The sequence below is a fragment of the Vanessa tameamea genome, chromosome 31 (genome assembly GCF_037043105.1).
Source record: "Vanessa tameamea isolate UH-Manoa-2023 chromosome 31, ilVanTame1 primary haplotype, whole genome shotgun sequence".
Taxonomy (NCBI): domain Eukaryota; kingdom Metazoa; phylum Arthropoda; class Insecta; order Lepidoptera; family Nymphalidae; genus Vanessa; species Vanessa tameamea.
In genome coordinates, this window is record NC_087339.1 from 4,330,931 (window position 1) to 4,351,655 (window position 20,725).

The window sequence follows — 20,725 nt, forward strand, 5'->3', positions numbered from 1 at the left end:
ACATGGACCACCTGATGGTAAGTAGTCACTACTGCCCGTAGACATTGGCGCTGTAAGATATTTGTTACATCGTCAATGCGATACCAGTCTTGGGAACTGAGATGTTTTTCCCTTGTGCCTATAGTCGCACAGTATTCGACCAATGGTCAAAATTCGATCACAATCATTACTATTGAAATCGTCGTCAAATGACACATTCTATATAAAATATGTATTTATATTTTTAGTTAACCTCCCAAAATATCAATGATTTGTTGACTCGACTCAATCGCGTTCAAATCTTAATATCAAAGAAAATCCTCTATAGATTAGAACACTTAACCCGTTAACTATATTAACAATCATCATAATCGATTTAATTAACGCCTATCTATTATTTATCTAATTGTGCTGCCACACAGTTATATAATTTAACTAGCTATCCGTCCCGACTTCGCTCGTGCAGAATAAAACACAAACCATTTACACTGAAATACATTTAACTATTACATTTATAACAATCGATATGTTTTTTTCCGAATGAATCCTAAACCTTCTTAATGAATTAATCCTTCCACTGGTGAGGTCTTATAAAAATTCGTTCAGTAGTTTTTGAGTTCGAGACTTTCAGACGGACAGACGCGGCACAGAGACTGTCTTATTATATGTAGTGATATTGAACATATATTAATTAACATATTGTCACAAATTGCAGCAAATGTTATCAAAGGTTTTCATGATATGTAACATTATTTAACATTAATGTTAAATAAACAAATGACCTATCCCGGACTCAAAGTCCAAACTGTTAGTTACGCGACACGGTCGCGATTTTCTGATGGATTATTCTCACTGATTTCCGAAAAACTATACCAGAATTATAACGAATTAAAAGACTTTTTATGATAATGAAAGGTGTACAAGCAAATGACCACCTGCTGGTAAGTTGTTACCAGCGCCCAAAGACAATTGCACTATAGGAAATATGAACTATTCCTTAAATCCAACAATGCGTCGTAAAGCCATTTTTTATGGTACAGGTAGGCGGACGAGCAAATAGACCTAGTAAGTAGTCAACATCGGGAAGTAGGGGAAGACCCAAGAAACGATGGATGGATTGTGTGAAAGACGATATGGTTAGAAAGAATGTTACTAGTGAGATGACGTCCGACAGAGAAGTATGGAAGAAGACATGCTGCGCCGACCCCGAGTAAAATTGGGATAAGGGCAGGAGGATGATGAAGTAGTCAACATCGCTTATAGAGATTGGCGTTGTAGTAAATATTAACCATTTCTAACGTCACCAATGCGAAACCAACCTGTTACCTTTGAGAGGGAGATGTTACCTTTTACGTGCAGTTACACCGGCTCATCCTTCAACAACAATACAAACTATTACTGTTTGGCGGTAGAATATCTGATGAGAGGGTGGTACCTACCCAGATGGGCTTGCATAAAACCGTAACTATAACTTAAAGTTTCAAGTCTACAAAGCGTAGACGAATTAGATTCTATATTTTTGATTTCAAAATACGCAGCGGATATTGATGGTGTTTCCACCAATAAAGAGAGCGATTCAAGAGGAAGGTTGACATGTGTAATACAAATATTTTGTGGTAGAAAAAAGCCGAGATACATTTCTACCTGGAAAAAAGAAAGAATTTTTCATTTCGTTTGTTCTTCAATCTCAAAGCTCTATTTATTGTACCCGTGTGAAGACAGGACGGGTAGCTAGTCGTAAGATGTAATAAAAATGGCGTCGTAAAACTATCTCTGCAGTGAAACCGGGATCCAAACCCATTCCAGGCTCTCTGGTAAGCTCGAACATAAATAGTTAATAGAATATTGCAGTCGGAATACTAACTAAGTCCACACTGAAAGTTGGAAACTTTTGAAATCACCAACTGATAAAATACTACGATGGCCTATAATATAGCGACATTTATTTCCATACTGATAAATGGTGACATTTTTAGGTTTCGTTAACTCAAGCTTCGGTAAGTTTTAGTTTCAGTTAAACTGCCACAAGTTACAGCGGCCTCAGGAACTACCAGTCTTGCGAACTATACTAAAAAAGTAAACACTCATATAAAACAGACTTGCATGTATAAAACAAATTTAACGCGGGTTAAGCTTCGGCGTCACGGCTTATTAAACATTATATACGGAAATACAGTATTTTGCAATGTTAGGTGCAAAATATAGTTACAATTTTATAAACGTCTATTTTAATTCAATTCTGAATTAAAACATCAAGAACCCATTAATAACTTACCCAAGCTTATAAATAGCACCAAAAAGTTTGAGAAGTTTCCACCTTCTTCTTTGCCTTAGTTTGATGGGAAGGGGTTGCAAGTGTTAGGGAAAAATATGTGTTATTCCAAGCTATAATCTCTATCCCAGTGCCAAATTCGGATCCGCGAAATCAAACATTGAATAAATTTTCAATTACCCCGGAATATAAATATACTTCAACGTATAAACTAAGTTCATGTCGTCATTTATATAAAACCACCAGAATATCACATTACGATTCGTGTATTTTGGCCATTATCATTGAACCCCAAAATATCCCATTTTCCTGCTGCTACTTTATACTACTGCAGTTATAGAAGTACCTACCGATGAAAAGTTATTGAGTTTTTCCGACGGGATTTACGATAGCAGCCCGGAGTTTGGAAATTGGCAACGTTACAACTTCTGCGATTCAAAAAGTACATAAATCCGATCCGGCTACTGAGCTCTCTTTGTTTGTATCGGATTCCTAACGAAAGATTATGAGAGTTTGAGCAGACTAGAGCATTATAATATATTCTACTCAGACTATCCTCCGTTGAGCATAGCCATCTTGATCGAAATAAGTCAGGACGATATCATTGAACGTATTGAATCATATTATGTGAATAATTTGATTCAATACGTCCTCGTTTTCTAACAATCCTTTATTGAAAAATTACTCTGTTTAACTTATATCTCAGATATAAAACAAAGGGCAGATGGAGCGCTAGAAACATTATAATAAAGCAACAGAAACGAATACAAAATCAAAAGCGAATGATGATTCCCGGTAGTGCGAAACGACCTTTTTGTCAATACGTCAAAATCGCTATCAATTTTATTATCAATTATTGACGTATCGTAACAAATATTTAATGACGACACACACTAGCAGGAAATTCGCATTTACATTTGCAATTGTTTTTGTATCACTAAACGTTCCACGGTCGGTCTGCCTTTCGTTTTATAACCTGAAACTTATATATAAATATTGAACACTATCTGAACCTGTAGCTTTACCTACGCGAAATATATCAAACTGTTCTTACAGCGGGGGTGAATTGAAAAAGTAGTCTGTCCTACAACGGGGCTCAAAAAAAAATTTATGTATCATAACATATTTCACCTAAATCGGTTCAGCGATTTAAGCGTGAAGAGATAACAGACAGAGTTACTTTCGCATATCTTTATAACACTAATTTAGATAACAAGGAATATATGTCGATATCCTTATTATTTATTATTACATATTAAATATTACAACTAAATCCATTGCATCATCTACATCACTTACATACATAAACATAACATAATCAGCCTGTAAATTTCCCACTGCTGGGCTAAGGCCTCCTCTCCCGTTGAGGAGAAGGTATGGAGCATATTCCACCACGCTGCTCCAATGCGGGTTGGTGGAATACACGTGTGGCAGAATTTCGTTGAAATTAGACACATGCAGGTTTCCTCGCGATGTTTTCCTTCACCGCCGAGCACGAGATGAATTATAAACACAAATTAAGCACATGAAAATTCAGTGGTGCCTGCCTGGGTTTGAACCCGAAATCATCGGTTAAGATGCACGCGTTCTAACCACTGGTCCATCTCGGCTCACTATATCACTTGGCTCATAATATTACAAAACGACAATGGATAGTGGAACCAAGGAGACAGCTAGTAAACCTAGGAACCGCTCTTAATTTTTAGTACCTCTTAATTAAAGAACACTTATTTATCAATGACATAAAATATTCTAATTTATTGTCGTTTATCCAGTGTAACTACAGGCACAAGGGACGTAACATCTTATCTCCCAAGGTTGGTGGCGCATTTGATATAAGGAATGGTTAATATTTGTTAATGGCAATATCTATCGGCGGTGGTGACACACCAGGTGATCAATTTACACATCCGCCTGCCTATAACATATAAAAAACGTATAATAACCGCAAAATATTCATTCAATTATAGTAGAACTAGATCATCGGGATCAGATGACAAAATATAAGCAACTCTTATATTCAGTTTATCTAATAAACTAACGACAAGTCAATCATCTCAGCGTAATTGCAAGGTTACTTTGGGGTCAGTGGTATAATTTTAAAACGCGAAACAAAAGATACTTTTGTAAACATAATAACACATCATATGCATACATTAAATCTTAATCTAACTTCACATTTCTCATATAAAACATTAAAAAATTGACTTATAAAAAAAAAAAAATCCAATTTACTATGAATTACTAAACTGAAAAACGAAAAGTGCCATAGAACAGTCGGTTGGAACCAAGTTGCTTTTCCTATATGTTATGTATTTAATAACAAATAAACTAACAATGTTGAAAATAATTAAATCACAAAAATATTTTTTAAATACCCTATCCGAATTAAAACACCAAAAAACAATGTTTTTTATATATTCTTATATAAAACCATATACAATAAAGCGAGATAGAAAGAGAAATATAGGGAAAGGTAGCTTGGAGGAGGTGTAACAATTACTGCCAGTACACTGTGTAAGCTAAGTAAAAAAAAACAACATTCCAATAAAAAACAAATACATCCAAACAATTGTTTTAGCCTAGTAACATTGGTCCATGTTTAAATAATTAATTCTAAGTCAAACATCTTAGCGCAAATACTAGGCTCAGGAAGCTAGATTAAAAGATTAGAATGTGTAATAGCATTGTTCGCTTGTTTTTGCTTTTAATGCTATTTGTACAATTATAAAAATAAAAAAGCTGAGAACATTAATTACAATTGAACGGCAAGTAATTACAGCTTAACATGGTCAATAATATAATGATTTTGACTATATAAAATCACATTGAAGGATTAATTTCTCATATGATATCTTGCTAGTATATTTCTGATTAATAAAGTCCAATCAATTGCAAAAAATACATGAATAAAAAAAGCATATTATTCAATGCAGGTCTGCATAGAATATAGATGATAAAAAGGTGTGGACTTGATACTTGTCGACTTCCAGGCAGGATATAATATATAATTGTATTTAACTAACATGACTTTATATTTTAAATGTTGAAAAAGAGTAACTAGTGAGTTATTTGCCGGTTCTACTAACTAAAATACTAAGAAAAAAAAATACTTATAATCTTAATAACATTTTTTTTAATTGTATTCACAATTTGTTTTATATTTGCAAAGGTTTCCCGTGAAGTATGTCCATTGTGATAACATCATAATAATAAATAATCTCGTCCGATCCTGATTATAATAATAATGTGACCCTAGATTTATATCAGGAAAATAAACAGGAAGAGATGAACAGACAATCAAAGGATTAAATGAAACTAACATATTTTCTATAACTAACTATATCCCCAATCTTGTAAAAATAGTACCTGTTGCACCAAAGTTTGGAAATCGCTGCCTTTTTCAACTGTTTTAATTTTTATATTTTATAATTTTCATTCATTGGTCATTCTTTGCCAGACAGAATAAGGAATATTAAAAAAAAAAATTTGAAACTCTAACTCAACAAAAAGAAAGCCAATAAAAAGTTAAAAACAAATTAGCAGTCTGGTATATGATTAATACTAATGCGATGTTAATTGCAGACATGTTTTTTTCCAACAATAGAATATTTACGAAACAATACAATAACAACATACATCCATAATACATATAAAATTAAAATACATTACAATTACTAAACACAACAAAAGAAAATCGCAACGTAAAAAAAAAACTAAACGAATACCTACCAGGCGCTCATAACTACATAATAGGTAAGAGTCGAAATAACTAACCAAATAAAGATGACCCAAAACAAATCGAGTCTCTAGCTAATATGTGCACTATCAATAAAACCCGTTTATATTAATTACCATTTAAATACGTTTGTTTATGATTTCGATGGCCTCGAAGGTTACATATCAATAGATTGCCCACTTTAAAATACCTAACTTTCAAGGACAAAATCACACCAGCTGTTGCGAAATAATAACTGCGCAATTGTTAACGGAAAACAATGCACATAGTAAATATATTCACGCTATAATTTCTATTTATGTATCGGAACTTGTGTTATTGAAAATAATAAATAGGTGTATCGTCATATTCGTGAATCAATTGTTTATTTACGTTCAACTTACCACTTAGATCTTCGATGGTATTCAGTTTTCTAGCCGCCATTCTCGCGGAATAATCACAACACCAGACAACTTAAGGTTTCTTTTCAATTTCCACAATTTAAAATGAAAAGAAAATCAGATTTTTTGCGTTGTTTTGTGACAAAAACAAACACGGCGAGCGTTTTCGTGCGACGTTCTTTGTTTTATGTTTTGATTTTAGTTGACAGGAAAGCGCGCAACATTACACGCTACAAATATCTGACGATGCATTCGACGAATTGGAAAGCAGTGCGTAATAATGTCGTGCAGCCATTGGATCAAAAATTGTAAACAAAAACTAGTGTTGTCATTTTAGATCTTAATTTTTTTTAACAGAACGATTTTTTTTATCATATTTTATTTGAAATAAAAGTACTTAAAATAAATGCATTTAAATTTCAATTATTAAATATAGATATTTAAGACGATCGAAAACAATATTACTACCAAAATTTGTTATAATGACTTGTCTATATTGTAAAATTTGAAATGTTATAATAAATTACGTTAAATACATAACGATTAAATATGTAAATTTAATTTTATATTTTACTATAAAGAAATAATAAAAGAAATGAAATAAGAAATGAAATATTTTAAAAATATGACAGCTATATTTTTGAATATTTATTTAAAGCTTGCAATACAGGTTTCTTTTCAAATAATTTGTTGAATGTTGTCTATTCTTTTTTCTAATTTCATCAAATTAATGAATAGTGATGACGTTCTTTCTTTGATCTTTATAAGAGTTAAAAATATAATTAAAATGAATGTAAACAGTGTAGAAGATGACCACACTTCTTCTGCTCTCGATGTGATCGAAAGTCCTCGGTGAGCTGAGTACTTTTTGTGTTAAAATTGATAAATTCTACCTCACCTGTCTCTGACAGCTGATTTTGAGCGCCAAAGTTAAAAGGCGCCAAATGTTTATAACGTGTCATTTTAATATTACCATCTGAAATCGTGTGAATATTCAAGGAATCTGTGTGTGTTTTAGGAAAAGAATGCGTTTAGACACCTCAGCGCGCAAATCTTGGAGTCTGATGGACCGAAGAACGGATACTGAAGTGAGTAAAGATAATTCCTTCCCGCTTTTTTTATTAACCACACCTTCGGCTAAAATTCGATATAATATCTAATTACTGCGCATCTTGATCTAGAGAAACCCTAGAAGTTCAATATACTATTGGTAAAACGTAAAAATAGCACAGGTATAACATCGATATTTGATGCGTATCTTAAATAGCATTAAACGAATGATCTTAGTGCTGGAAGATAACTTATCGAGGCTCGATATACGTGCTTAGTAATTTAAGTCGAATCTACATACAATAATCGACTAGGAATCAGTGTTTCTTACACTAAGTGTTCAACTTCACTAAATTCTTAATAAAAAAACATCCTTATTCAATTCTATATTTAAATTCCTTCCTATATATCAATTTAAATGTACCTTCCTATATATCAATTTAAAACTTAAAATAAACATTATTATATTGTACAGGGTTATGTATATAATAGAAATGCTTGGAGTTAGTCCTATGAAGCGTATCCTCTGAACAGAATACCTTTATTCGTTTCTTTGATAATCCTAACGTAGTAAAGATAACTATGGAATAGTTAAATAAATATTGTGATATATTTATTACCCTGTAAAGTGTTAATATCTCCAATGTCAGGCTAAAGTTAGAGCTTAAAAAGGTTTAGAGATTATTCCTCCATTCCCGGATATTGGTTGATCCTTTTGCAAGTTTTTTGTGTTAAGAACAATCCACTGAACACATATTCTACTGTTAAAAAGCAATATTCGGTATTGTTGTGTTCCGGTTCGAATATTTTGTGAGACAGTGTAACGACAGACACATGACAAGGAACATAACATCTTCATTTCCAAGGTACATTAGTGAAGTAAGGATATGTTAATATTTATAATACAACAGGTTGTTATGTCTACTTGACGATAGGTGATCTCGATGCATGACAACCCAGAGACTTAAAGGAAAAAAACTCTCTGATACTTATGGACCATGTTATGCAGTAATGTGCCAACCCACAGAAACACTGATCAAATCAAAACATACTTAATATGTTATTAAAGTAGCCTTCTATGAGCGCTTGAATCGTCATTTTATACGACTGTATTATACGTAACTATCTCCAGTTCGGATTTATTCATTGAATTCTACTGAAAAGAAACCAGCAAGAAATGGCAGTAAACTTTTCCAATATTTTAATAAAAATGTATTAAGATTTAAAAGATAAAACTATGTTACGAGTTCAAAAAATGTCCAGATGTCTTTAAAATATTAAACATAACATCATGTAACAGGCTTACTGTAAATATCAGTATACAAACATCGTTATACTCTTCAATTATAAACACAAATTCAGCGTTGCTTCCTTCGGCTTGAATACATAGCATGACAATGTTTGATACCAAAGTGCACTCATATAATTTCGTTACACACACATAGACAATATCTTATTTACTCTGCACACATATTAACAATCATTAACAAATACATTACAATACAAAAATAAGTTTAAGGTTTGCTAGGATCAATAAATAATAAAAGAAAAAAAAAATGCATTAGTAATTCGAAAAAAATGTATGTCCGTAGTGCCTGTATTTACACTGGCTAACCATTCAGACCGGAACACAACAAAACTAATATTTGCTCTTTGAAGACAGAATACCTAATGTTACCTACCACAAATTGAACATACATTCATGATTACAATACATAAACTGTTATGTTAATAAATAATTTATAAATACAATAAAATTTAATTTACTTCTAGGTATTACAAGAGATGGGTGTTAGTTTACTAGAGCCAGAGGAGGGAGAAAATAACTGTGATCCAACGAGCAATACAGTAAGTTTATTGATGTTATGTCAATTAAGCTTGCTATCTCTCAAGAAAGCCTCTCTCCCCTTGCCATTCTTTTTTGTAGCACTCAAACCTTAACCCCCTCTTTACCTTCCAAACACAATAGCCTGTCATTTCTTGGGACTAAATCTTAGTACCAAATTTCATCAAAATCTGTTTAGTGTCTGAAGGCGTGCCAGACAGATACTTTTGCATTTATAATATATGTTGTGTATTTAGTAGTGTATTTACGACTAATTAAACTCTTAATGATAATTATAGATTATTGTAGATAAGGTTTACCTACGTCTTAATTAAAAAACCCGCCCAAGTGCGAATCAGACTCGCACACGGAGGGTTCCGTAGCATTATCTATAAAAACGGCAAAAAAATCAAGTTTTATATATGGGAATCCCATTTATTTTATTCTGTTCTTAGTATTTGTTGTTATACTGGCAACAGAAATACATCATCTGTAAAAAATTTAACTGTCTAACTATCACGGTTCATGAGATTTACTTGGTGGTAGGGCTTTGTGCAAGCCCGTCTGGGTAGGTACCACCCACTCATCAGATATTCTACACCAGTGTTCAATATTGATGTGTTCTGGTTTGAAGGGTGAGTGAGTCAGTGTAACTACAGGCATAAGGCACAAGCGACATAACATCTTGGGTCCCAAGGTTGATGGCGCATTGGTGATATGGTCTATGGGCGGTGGTAACCACTTACCATCAGGTGGCCCATTAGCTCGTCCGCCTTCCTCCGTCATAAAAAAAAAAATGAGACAGCCTGGTGACAGACGGACAGGGGAGTTTTAGTAATAGGGTCCCGTTTTATCTCTGTGTACGGAACCCAAATAATTGTCTTCTAATTAACCTGATTGGTCAAAAATCCACAAAGAATATCTAAGTTCAACATTATTTAATTTATTATGAGTTTTATATTCCTTACTTACGATGATACTCAAATGTTTAATTCCCCATGCAAATTTCCAAACCCCATTTCACAGCGTCAAGGTATAATTTCCGTTATAAAAACTAACCTATGTCCTTCTCCGGAAATCAAACTATATCCACACCAAATTCCATCTAAATCAGTTCAGCTGCTTAAACGTGAAGAGCCAGCCAGAGATATTTTCTCTATTATAATAAGCATACAGTATCATACATGTAAACGTTCCTCTTGAATCGCTCTGTTTATTGATGAAAACCGGATTAGAATCCGTGGCGTAGTTTAAAAGATCGGACAGGAAGCGACTGTTTTATCTATACATATAATAAAATTGGATTGTCTGTTTGTAATATTTAAAATAACCGCTTTTTACTAAATATATATGTATGTATTAAATCATAGTGTATGTTAGTTTGTACGTTATTTGTGTGTTTGAATGTGTTTCTTTGATTTCAGCATAGACAACTTAAAAGAAAACGTGATATAGAAAATGTGAACCCAAACATATCCCGAGTTATCAGCCCCCCGGGGAAGTCAAGCCCCGGACCGTCACGGAAGAGCCCCAGGAATTGTGATAAATGTAAGTTGTTAATATCACTGCACGCAACAAACATACAAATGTTTATGTTATTATTTTCCTTTTTTAAGAGTGAGCCCATGTAATGACGTACAAGACGTACACAAGCATAGATATTCACTTGTACACACAAACATATAGAATACAAGTTGGCGCACGCGGCTTTGCTTGGATTTTAGTAGTTAGTGTGTGTCCTACCTTGGAGTTCAAGCTTGTTTTATATCAAATTTCATCAGATTCAGTTGAATTGTCCTTCTCTGAAATACCAACAGACAGACAGAAGAGGTACTTTCGGATTTTTAATAGTATAGATTATAAAACTGTCGTGATCATTGAAGATTTGTATCTTTAGTGTATCATTCGATAAAGTACTTCCTTCCAAATATGCAATTTTAAATAATATCATTTCAACATTCCAGTACCCCTCCAACCAACAGAACAATTGCTGGATACGACCCTGACCAGTGCTTACTTGATAGAAGAGGAAACTCCCCTGGGTCAGTCAGTCAGCGCTGGCTACAAACACATGAGCTCCGGGTACAGTGCTACGACTACAAGCGGCAAGAAACTTAAGGATATTGAACGTCAGTCTTTTTTTTCGTTAACTATCTACCCGTCTCGTTCGCACGGGCTGTATAAGTTCCAGTTTCGTTGAGCACTGCTGTTGGGCGGTAGACTATCTGATGAGTGGGTGGTACGTACCCAGACGGGCTTGCACGAAGCCCTAACACCAAGACGAAAGATTTCCTTTCACATTTATAGTATTAGTAGTAGATTTTAAATAAGATAGTATTGTTTGAACACGACATTGAGACTGTAATATAAATCCATATGTGTTTATTTAGGTCCATCAGAGGAGCCCGTCAGCGTGATCGGAGCCTTGGCGTCCAGCAGGGATACATTCTCCATGTTACCGGACGAGTTGGTGCTGTCTGTGCTCCGCTGGCTGCCGAAGAGAGCTCTGGCGCATTGCGCTCTTGTTTGCAAGAGGTTAACTACATCTAGAGCTCTTTATTATACTTATTCATTATTCGATGAATATTATTTAAATAATCATCAATTAGGGACCATTCATTTATTACGTAAAACAATTTTAGCTTGTTTTTGACGCCCCCCCCCTATTATAAGAATAGGCCGACCCCCTCCACCCCTGTTTAATATTTATTATGTAAGAATCTAAAGGAAAAAATTAATACATGTTTGGTTTATTTTAATGTTTATGTTTCAAATAATCAATTTTTTTTAATTAATTAACTTTGCGCATTTTTTTGATCTTACGTAAGAACTATCGAGACTCCTTCCCACGCCCTTGTAAGAAAACATAAGACATGGTCGACCCCTCCCCTCCTAAATCGTCTTACGTAATAAATGAATGGCCCTTTATTAAAAGTTCCAGTAATTCTACGTAAATTATCTATTAAATAACAATTAATTAAATTACATTAACAGCCTGTAAATTTCCCACTGCTGGGCTAAGGCCTCCTATCCCTTCGAGGAAAAGGTATGGAGCTTATTCCACCACACTGCTCAATGCGGGTTGGTGGAATACACATGTGGCAGAATTTCGTTGAAATTAGACACATGCAGGTTTCCTCACGATGTTTTCCTTCACCGTCGAGCACGAGATGAATTATAAACACAAATTAAGCAGATGAAAATACAGTGGTGCCTGCCTGGGTTTGAACCCGTAATCATCGGTTAAGATGCACGCGTTCAAACCACTGGGCCATCTCGGCTCTAATTTGATAATTAAATTACAAGATATAAATTGTTATTAAAATTATGTGTGTATTTGAACAATAATAAAAATATTGTCAAAGTAATCTTATATAAAACTATATACAATAGAAAAAGACAGAGAGGAGGGAAAGAGAGGGAAAGGTTGCCTGCCAGTTCACTCGAACAGACAGTTCTCTAAACAGATGATAGAATCTAGACCAATCTATTCTTTATATTTCAGGTTATACAGACTAGCCTGCGATGAAACCCTCTGGCAGAGGTTAGATTTAGGCAACAAGACTCTAGCGAAGGATGCCCTAGGCAGGATATTGGCCAGGAAGCCTGTCATCGTCAGGCTCGCCAGTTCAGAGGTGAGATTTTTTTATTGTAAATTCCATACTCAATTCATACTTATACATGGTGTCGTACAATATAAATGTTCCAAAAAATGCTATAATGGTTACGCCCCCCCAGATAGGCGCGTGGGCGCCGGCGGCGTGCCCGCCCTCGCGTGTGCAGTACCTGGACCTGAGCATGTGCTCGCTCGACGCGCGCACGCTGGAGCACGCGCTGCTCGCCTGCCCCGCGCTGCGCAAGCTCAGCCTCGAGAGCGTGGCGCTCACTGCGCACGCGCAGCGACTCCTCGGTACGCTCGCGATGTGGGAGTTGGCATTCGTCAATGTCAGTCAGTCGTTTCTTTCCGATTGTACTCTGACTGTGAGAGTGAGATAGACAGCTCGTGTTGACGAATGTACGCTTTAACTGTTGAGATATGTTTCATGTCGCGTAACACGTCACTGACTTTCAGGCAAATGCACAAACTTGGAGACACTCAACCTGACGATGGCCCAGGGGATAACCGCCGACGGGTTGACTTGTATGCTGGAAGGATGTACGGGGTAAGGTATTCTATATATTAGACTGGTCATTTTGAGATGAGTTTAAGCGTCAATAGTGCAATGGTGTACGGTAGCCTAGCGACGTAAAAAGTCGCAGGATCGATTCTGCCCCTTGAGCTATTGTCGTCCCCACTAGGAATCCAAATAGGAAGTATTCTCTTTAAAAAAAAATATATAATTGATAGTTGACTGTGAAGAAGATACTCATCTTCTTCTTCAGCCAATCCTGGAAAAAAAATTGCAAATGCAAAAGTAACTCTGTCTGTCTGTGTGTTGAATTTGACATGACCACCACTAGTAATGTCATGTGCGTGTTCCAGTCTCCAGTCCCTGAACATATCGTGGTGTAACCTGAGCGAGGCCGCGCTGAACGTGCTCGTGTCGATGTTACCGCCGAAACTGCAGAGGCTGAACGTGAGCGGAGCGAGGGTCATGACCGACGACAGTGAGTTTTAAAAAAGTTATTTTTTAATAAACAGCCACCTTTGACTCACCAGCGGCGCCCTTCGATGGCTCGGAGAGGGTACCGCCGGTTGTTTAGTGGATATTCCGGCACTCGGTTGCCGGCGAGTTCCATGTAATCCCTCTTCTGACGGAGGAGAATGCCTACGTAAATGCGTTTTACCAGTAGTCCAGTCAGTTGCTAGTTTTGCCTGGAATGCATGCTGGAGGGAACATCGCGGCGCTCGTACGCTGGAATTATTGATATTACAATAAAATAAAGGTGACTGCATAAATTGAAGGAGATTTTCTCTGGTTAATTACTTTACATAACTATTTTTATCGTGAAAATTTCTCGCAAAGGACAGTTTTGAGCGCCATTCTTCCAATACGGCGGCGCGAACATTCGCAAAGAGAACTTCCGAATCTATAAAATAAATTGCACCAAATGACCGAGAACTAACCCAGTGGCACCCCCAGTGGTGGCGGCGCTGGTGGCTCGCTGCCCGCGGCTGCTGGACCTGGACGTGTCGGACTGCTCCCGCCTGGGCGTATCAGCGCTGACGGCGCTGCTGGCGCTCACCCGCCTCGAGCACCTCGCGCTCAGCCGCTGCTACCTGCTGCCGCCGCACTCGCTCATGTGCGTACCGTTATACGGCCTCACCCCCACAGCCTTGAGACCCTGAGTGTGTCTTGGGTGTTTTGTATCTCAAGGACACGTGTATTCTGGCGATTTCCCCTCTCCCCGAGATAGATGTTTAAGAGACCTTCTTGGTGCCTCTTCGATGTTCTCATACTTTACCATAATCTCAATGCGTAGCCCCAGGTTTTTCACCCCTGCACGCATTAAGTCGGGCCTGGTTAATGGCAGTCGGGATTAATCATCCGCCTTAACCTTTCCAGTCAAGTCGGTTTTGGGCCTAACACCTGACGACTGACTCCATACATAAATACATAAAACACTTACCGAGTATGTAACCCCATCGATTGTACTCCAGGAAGCTGAGCAGCATGACGTCCCTGCAGTATCTCGAGGTATGGGGAATGCTGCAGAGTGGCTCCCTGAACACTCTGAGGAAAGCTCTCCCCGCGATTCAACTCAATCAATTTATGTTCAGGTAAGTTGCATCGTGTTAAGATCGAATGAGATATGGGGCCATTTTTTATTTATACGGACGAGTTAATTAATTGGCCCCTGATGGTAAGTGGTCACCACCGCCCATAGACACTGATGTTGTTAGAAACATTGACCATTTCTCTCATCACACCAAAGCGTTACCAACCTTGGGAACTGAGATGTTATGTCCCTTGTGCCTGTAGTTACACTGGCTCACCATTTAAACCGGGACACAACAAACCCAAGTGTTGTTTGACGATAGAATATCTGATGAGTGGTATCTACCCAGTCGAGCTGGCACAGAGCCCTCCCACTCAGTGAACGAAGATATGACGACCGCAACCGGTCTGACAAGAGTGAAGAGCGATATTCCTGCGTATGAGTAGGTCTTTGTCACCTCCTGTGCTAGCTGTGCCCCTGTGTGCGTCTGTGCACTTCATGGCGGTCGGAGTTGTGGGGATGTTGTAACCTATAATATTAGTTGTGGTTAACGTTGCTCGGTATGTTTCAGCGCCATCGCGAGGCCCACGATCGGCACGAGGCGGACGTCCATCTGGGGCCTCCGGACGAGAGACTGATAGTTATAACTCGATATAGTGTAAATATTTATTGTAATTAAGTGAAATAAATCTTTAAATCGAAAATAAATTCTTCATTTTGTACGGAGTCGTTTATTTGTACCCAACAATGTTATCCGGTAGTTACTCTGTGTGCCTTCAAGCTTCACACCTCCAAACAGCTGGACCGGTTGCGGCTGGACCATCTTAATGACAGTATACCAATAAAGTACATTTTTTTTTTATACAGGATTATTGGTAATTCGACGTATTCCCGTTAGGAGGTGATAGGGGTGATTATTTGCGATAATTTTAACCCCCATATGCATGATGCAAAAGTGAACCCTTTTTGAGTTATCACGTAAAAAAAAATCTATGAAACTTCCAGTAAATTATTTTAAAAACAAACGTTTTCTTAGCTCTCCAAAACTGTATAACAACTAGGGTCTTAAAAATAATACATTACGTTAGAAACACAAAGTAAACCGATCAGTTATGAACATACTACAATTATCTCCTGAGATGATCTACGTATATGTTGGTACTGCATCACTGAAAAAGGGATCAAGCCTTTATTATTGAATAATAATACTAGCAGCGGGCTGGACTGCTATGATCTGAAAAAACGCAACAGCTACGCAATATTTTTTGCTTGTTATAAAATGTTTTACTTAAAATTTTCGTCTACCTATCGAATCGCCATCTTAGAAATTTATTTTCAAAAAGCTTAATATTAAAGAGTTGGGCTCCGAATTAAATGTTGTAATGTAGGCATAGAATCTAGTATACTCTATTCCAACCATAAGAGGAGAAAAGCCAAATAAAAAACATTTGACAGCAAATTGATCCGATATCATTGGTTGGGAGCTCAATTAATCTATGGTATTCCTATGGATTTGCGAAAAAATGGCGTTTTGAACGAAACTCTTAACGGAATTTTGGAAGTAAGTAGTTAAGTGTAACAGTGTTGTATTATAAATAGAGATATGTTAATCATAAACTCTCAGTAGTGCACAATATGGCTGAGTTATTAGCGAATCGCATGAAATACGTACATCTAAGGTTTGTTTATCTTTTTACCAAAAGTCTGATATATATTGATCAACAATAATATATAAACAACATATTTAATTCATGTATTTCAATAAAAATATTTAAACAACATATTTAATTAAAAATATATTTATTTCATTGATATGTACATACACTAAAATTGATTTAGAATTACGATTCGACCATTTTATATTTCGCGATAAAAGTCCTGATTTGTTTCGCTTTGATTTGAATCTTCAGACGATCATCGGTCGCTTCTCCAGCATCAGCCCTGGCCCGGGGTACCGAATCAAAATTATTATATTCCAAGTTAAAACTCTCAGAGAACTCATTCTCGACTTTCCAAGTCCACTTTTCGACATCCTCCACCCACCGATTAGCGGCTAGTGTTGTCTCTTTAATCGATATAATCTTAACATTATTAAACACTTCCGATAAATCGATTTCTATCGTCGAATTATTCGATTTATCGACATAATTCTCGATTCTCAACAGTAAACTATCTCTCGTCCACGGTTCTAGAGTTAATAAATGCAATCCATCCGGCAGTTCCTTCGTACCTTTGAAACAATTGTCTAGTTTCATCCAAGTATCAAAATCGACATTATCGGCACTCGATATGAACACTATCGGTTGTAAATTGGTTTGTATGACGAGTTTTCTTTCGGCGATCACATCTATGGCGTTTTTGGGGTTGATGTTCAGTAACTTATGGTGCCCTCGCATAACTAGGCCCTTGCCTTCCGCAACTTCGTCTAACGCTTCTCCAACCCCGAACGCGTCGTCGTGTAACAGCCGCCGATGAAGCATCAATTCAATACTCCCCTCTTCCAGAGACGACCCGCCTTCAGATCGATCCGTCAATATCGATATTCTTGTCTGTTCGTCTTGTATCGATATTTTATTCGTTACCGGGTAGTAGTTACCGGCGATCGGTTCTTCGAGAGTTAAGTTCCACTGCGGACGCTCGTTCAACTTCCGTTTCAGCATCTGCCTTCCATTGGAATCGGTGTAGAACTCACCATTATTAACGACATTAGTGTCGTATCTCACGACGTATTCCTTGCCGACTTTGTCTTCTATCGGTATGGGACCGACAACAAAATCATGAACGAAATAATTCAAACCGTTGTAAATTCTGAGCACGCTCGCTGCGTTTTCTTTGGTTTCAGCTCGATACTCTTGAACGATCGGGCCTTTGACTGTACCGCTGTTTCTGTACGTCATTGCGTAAGGTACTGTTGTTTGTGGTCGGAAGATGTAAGCGCCGGACGAGCGTTCGTGAGTGTTTGTGTTGTTACCATAGCAACCGGTCCAGTAGTGTAGCTGCACCTTTAGGTTGGTCGTTCTGTCTGGTAGGATCATGTGTGTGACGCCTGTGTTGTCGATGCGAATCTTCATGTACTGAAAAAGTTGTAAGATTATTTTAATGAGTTATAGTTTAACGCTTAGGATATTTCTACACGATTCACGTGAGTGAGCCAGTGTAACTACAGGCACAGGCACATCCTAGCTACCAAGGTTGGTGGCGCATTGGTAAGGAATGGTTAATATTTTTGCAGTACCATTGTCTTTGGGGACCACTTACCATCGGGTGGTTCCGTATAATTAAAATATATAACAAGGGCCACCTAATGGTACGTGGTCACAACCGAACATTAATTAAGAAACATAAACTATCACTCAAATCGGCTACGCACCACATACTTTGGGACTAAGATGCTTTGTACCAGCGTTGCAGATACTTAGCTCGATAGTTGACCTCGAGAACTAGTATCGATAGAGCTATCGAAGCAAAACTATTGGCAGCAGCGATACTATCGATAGATTATTGATACTATCGCGAACACCTTAACTATCGATAGTCTATCGATAGTGGACTATCGATAGGCAACACTACTTTGTACAAGTATTTAAACTTGCTCACTCAAATTTTCGACCGCAGTTTGAGGCCGTTTAAGCCTAAACGACTAGTGAAACGAAACAGTCAATATTTAACCCATTTGCCTGCCTACACCCCAAATAACTAACCAAGCTCGTTTATCGGTTTCCATAGATTCAAATCATTTGTAAAAAATCCATCGGTAAAGAAGGCACATTATTCGATACGAGATTATATTGATGATAAAAAAGCGTGGAGTTAACGCTTGTTGACTTCCAGACGGGAGACTTGACATACATATATAATTGTATTTAACTAACATGACTGTATTCTTAGACGTCGAAAAAGAGTAACTACTGAGTTTCTCGCCGGTTCTTCTCGGTGGAATCTACATTACGAACCGGTGGTAGCTTCACTTTAAATAGTTTGTTAAATGACGATTCAAAAGTGCTCGTAAAAGCCTACTCGAATAAAGTATATTTTGATTCTCTATCTACTAACATACCTCATTCTCCAAATAATCTTCATCAGCCCGTTCGACGACCATCGCTTCATCAGCCAGCATCCTAAGTTCTTCTTCGTTGAGATTCGGATAGTTCAGCTTCTTATCCAAACTCCTCGCCTTAACGGCCGTCTCCGTTTTCGTTTCCTTTATAATTCTCTCCAATTCCTCGACGTCGACGTTATCATCTTTATCTTTTAAGATATCCGCGTTGATATCTTTTTCTATGTTAACTTTCGCGTCGACTTTCGCTATTGGCAGAGGTATTTGTTCCTGTTTGAACTCATGGTCTACATTAGTGTCATTTAAGCTGTGTATTTCGACGAAGTTATCGTGTAAGTTCTTCCAGTAGTCGTTTATGTTGCCGTAGTATTCATTCGTATAAACGACATCCCTTCTGGATATCTTCGACAGCTTCTTGACGTAAAACGATTTCACTCCGAGGGGATGCAGTTTAGCAATGAAAACTAGTTCGTGGCTCGCTTTCGACTTTCTAGTCGGTATATTTTTCACCGGCTCCGGTATGTCGACCAATTGCGATGTTATTTTTTCGCCTGTAATTTTTTATATGAACATTATTTCTTTGAGGTCTTGCACAAGAATTGACTCGATTCGAGAGAGACTTGGATGTCAAGTGTTCGAGTTTGTGTCAGCAGTTCAAGCGCAAGACCAACGGCTTAACTTGTTTTCTGAGTGATAGGATATTTAAAATTTAGTAAATTGTTTATGGTTCGAAAGAAGTACCTACATATTTATGGGTACGGTTTGTGTCGGATACCAAACAGTGTAAATAAATAGGTATGTATAGTTTATTGAGATGAATTGTGATAAAAATATTGTAGCCAACCCATCTGAAGCTAAACAAGTCAGGATGCAAGCAATTTTCTGGCAAACTCGACTCCTCAGCACAAAAAGATTTATAAGAGACCTTCTGAGGCTCCTCACAAATGGACCGAGACTTGATCAGAGATCCCGCCAAGCACGAGGTCAAGGTTTTGTGTACGAATTAGAACCTGACTGAGGCATTGCTACGCCTGTGTAAAAACTGCCAAACTTTAGATACCGAACCGTTACAATTTTTGATTTTAAACCTTATCTTTAAAATGAAAAGACCCAGTATGACATTGAAAGACTTTAGCTATAAAATATGTCAGATTCGGGAGTGTCTGTATGCTCTGTACTTACCATTCGGCGCGTAAACTTCATAGGCACCATCTAAGACCGGCACGTGTATCGGTTCCATGACTATCCACCCCACAGGATTGTATATCGTTACCTTTAAGTAAACAATAATACAAGTATTTAGACTAAATAAAAATATTCGAAACTGAATAGTCGAATGAGCAATGGTTTACGGGCATTTCTTTTTTCTCGCTTGAAGAACCCATCACGCGTTTCCCCCAGTAAAGTGTGTGGGGGGGGGATGTGGGACTCGTCGGTGCCCAGGACTGCGCTAAGTGCACCGGAATACCCACTAAAAAACAGCGCACGCTAACTACATGGTTTACGGGCCTAGCGATGTTAAAAGTCGCAGGATCGACCCTGACCCCTTGGACTGTTGTCGCCCGCACTCCTAACACAAGTGATAAGCTCAAAGGCTTAAATACGAATCTTGGTAAATTCTTAATTAATTTGGGGCATTGCTAGTATTCATTTGTAAAAAAAAAAAAAAAGTTGCAAAGTTTGAGAATAATAAAATGACAAGGAAATAAAAAAATAAAATTTTATTTAAAAAACTTAATACTTTACTTGGTGGGAGGGCTTT

At 37.2% G+C, this 20,725-nt stretch overlaps 3 protein-coding genes across 5 annotated transcripts in view; 1 reads left to right on the plus strand and 2 right to left on the minus strand.

Moving 5' to 3' along the window:
* The window catches only part of LOC113394106 (BCL2/adenovirus E1B 19 kDa protein-interacting protein 3), a 37,655-nt gene extending 30,981 nt beyond the window's left edge, over positions 1 to 6,674 (minus strand). Inside the window, exon 1 of the mRNA XM_064220141.1 lies at positions 6,374 to 6,674. Coding sequence (XP_064076211.1) covers positions 6,374 to 6,413 — 40 coding nt within the window. The 5' untranslated portion in view covers positions 6,414 to 6,674. The remainder of the gene's footprint in view (positions 1 to 6,373) is intronic.
* A 373-nt stretch (positions 6,675 to 7,047) lies between these two features.
* Positions 7,048 to 15,616, plus strand: LOC113393734 (S-phase kinase-associated protein 2-like). The gene is made up of 13 exons (XM_026630760.2): positions 7,048 to 7,222; positions 7,389 to 7,458; positions 9,194 to 9,268; positions 10,670 to 10,793; positions 11,210 to 11,374; positions 11,636 to 11,780; positions 12,751 to 12,880; positions 12,984 to 13,155; positions 13,318 to 13,408; positions 13,729 to 13,853; positions 14,330 to 14,489; positions 14,848 to 14,967; positions 15,478 to 15,616. The coding sequence occupies exons 1-13, from the start codon at positions 7,065 to 7,067 to the stop codon at positions 15,542 to 15,544; spliced, it is 1,602 nt and encodes a 533-aa protein (XP_026486545.2). The 5' UTR covers positions 7,048 to 7,064; the 3' UTR covers positions 15,545 to 15,616.
* A 1,065-nt stretch (positions 15,617 to 16,681) lies between these two features.
* The window catches only part of LOC113393735 (lysosomal alpha-mannosidase-like), a 32,019-nt gene continuing 27,975 nt past the window's right edge, over positions 16,682 to 20,725 (minus strand). For 2 of the 3 annotated variants that reach the window (XM_064220126.1, XM_064220127.1), the window contains exons 14-16: positions 20,146 to 20,236; positions 18,964 to 19,514; positions 16,683 to 17,980 (exon numbers count right to left, since the gene is read on the minus strand). In XM_064220126.1, the coding sequence (XP_064076196.1) occupies positions 16,748 to 17,980; positions 18,964 to 19,514; positions 20,146 to 20,236 (1,875 nt within the window). In that variant the 3' untranslated portion in view covers positions 16,683 to 16,747. Of the gene's footprint in view, positions 17,981 to 18,963; positions 19,515 to 20,145; positions 20,237 to 20,725 lie in introns of all 3 variants that reach the window. The other variant, XM_064220128.1, reaches the window with a different exon arrangement.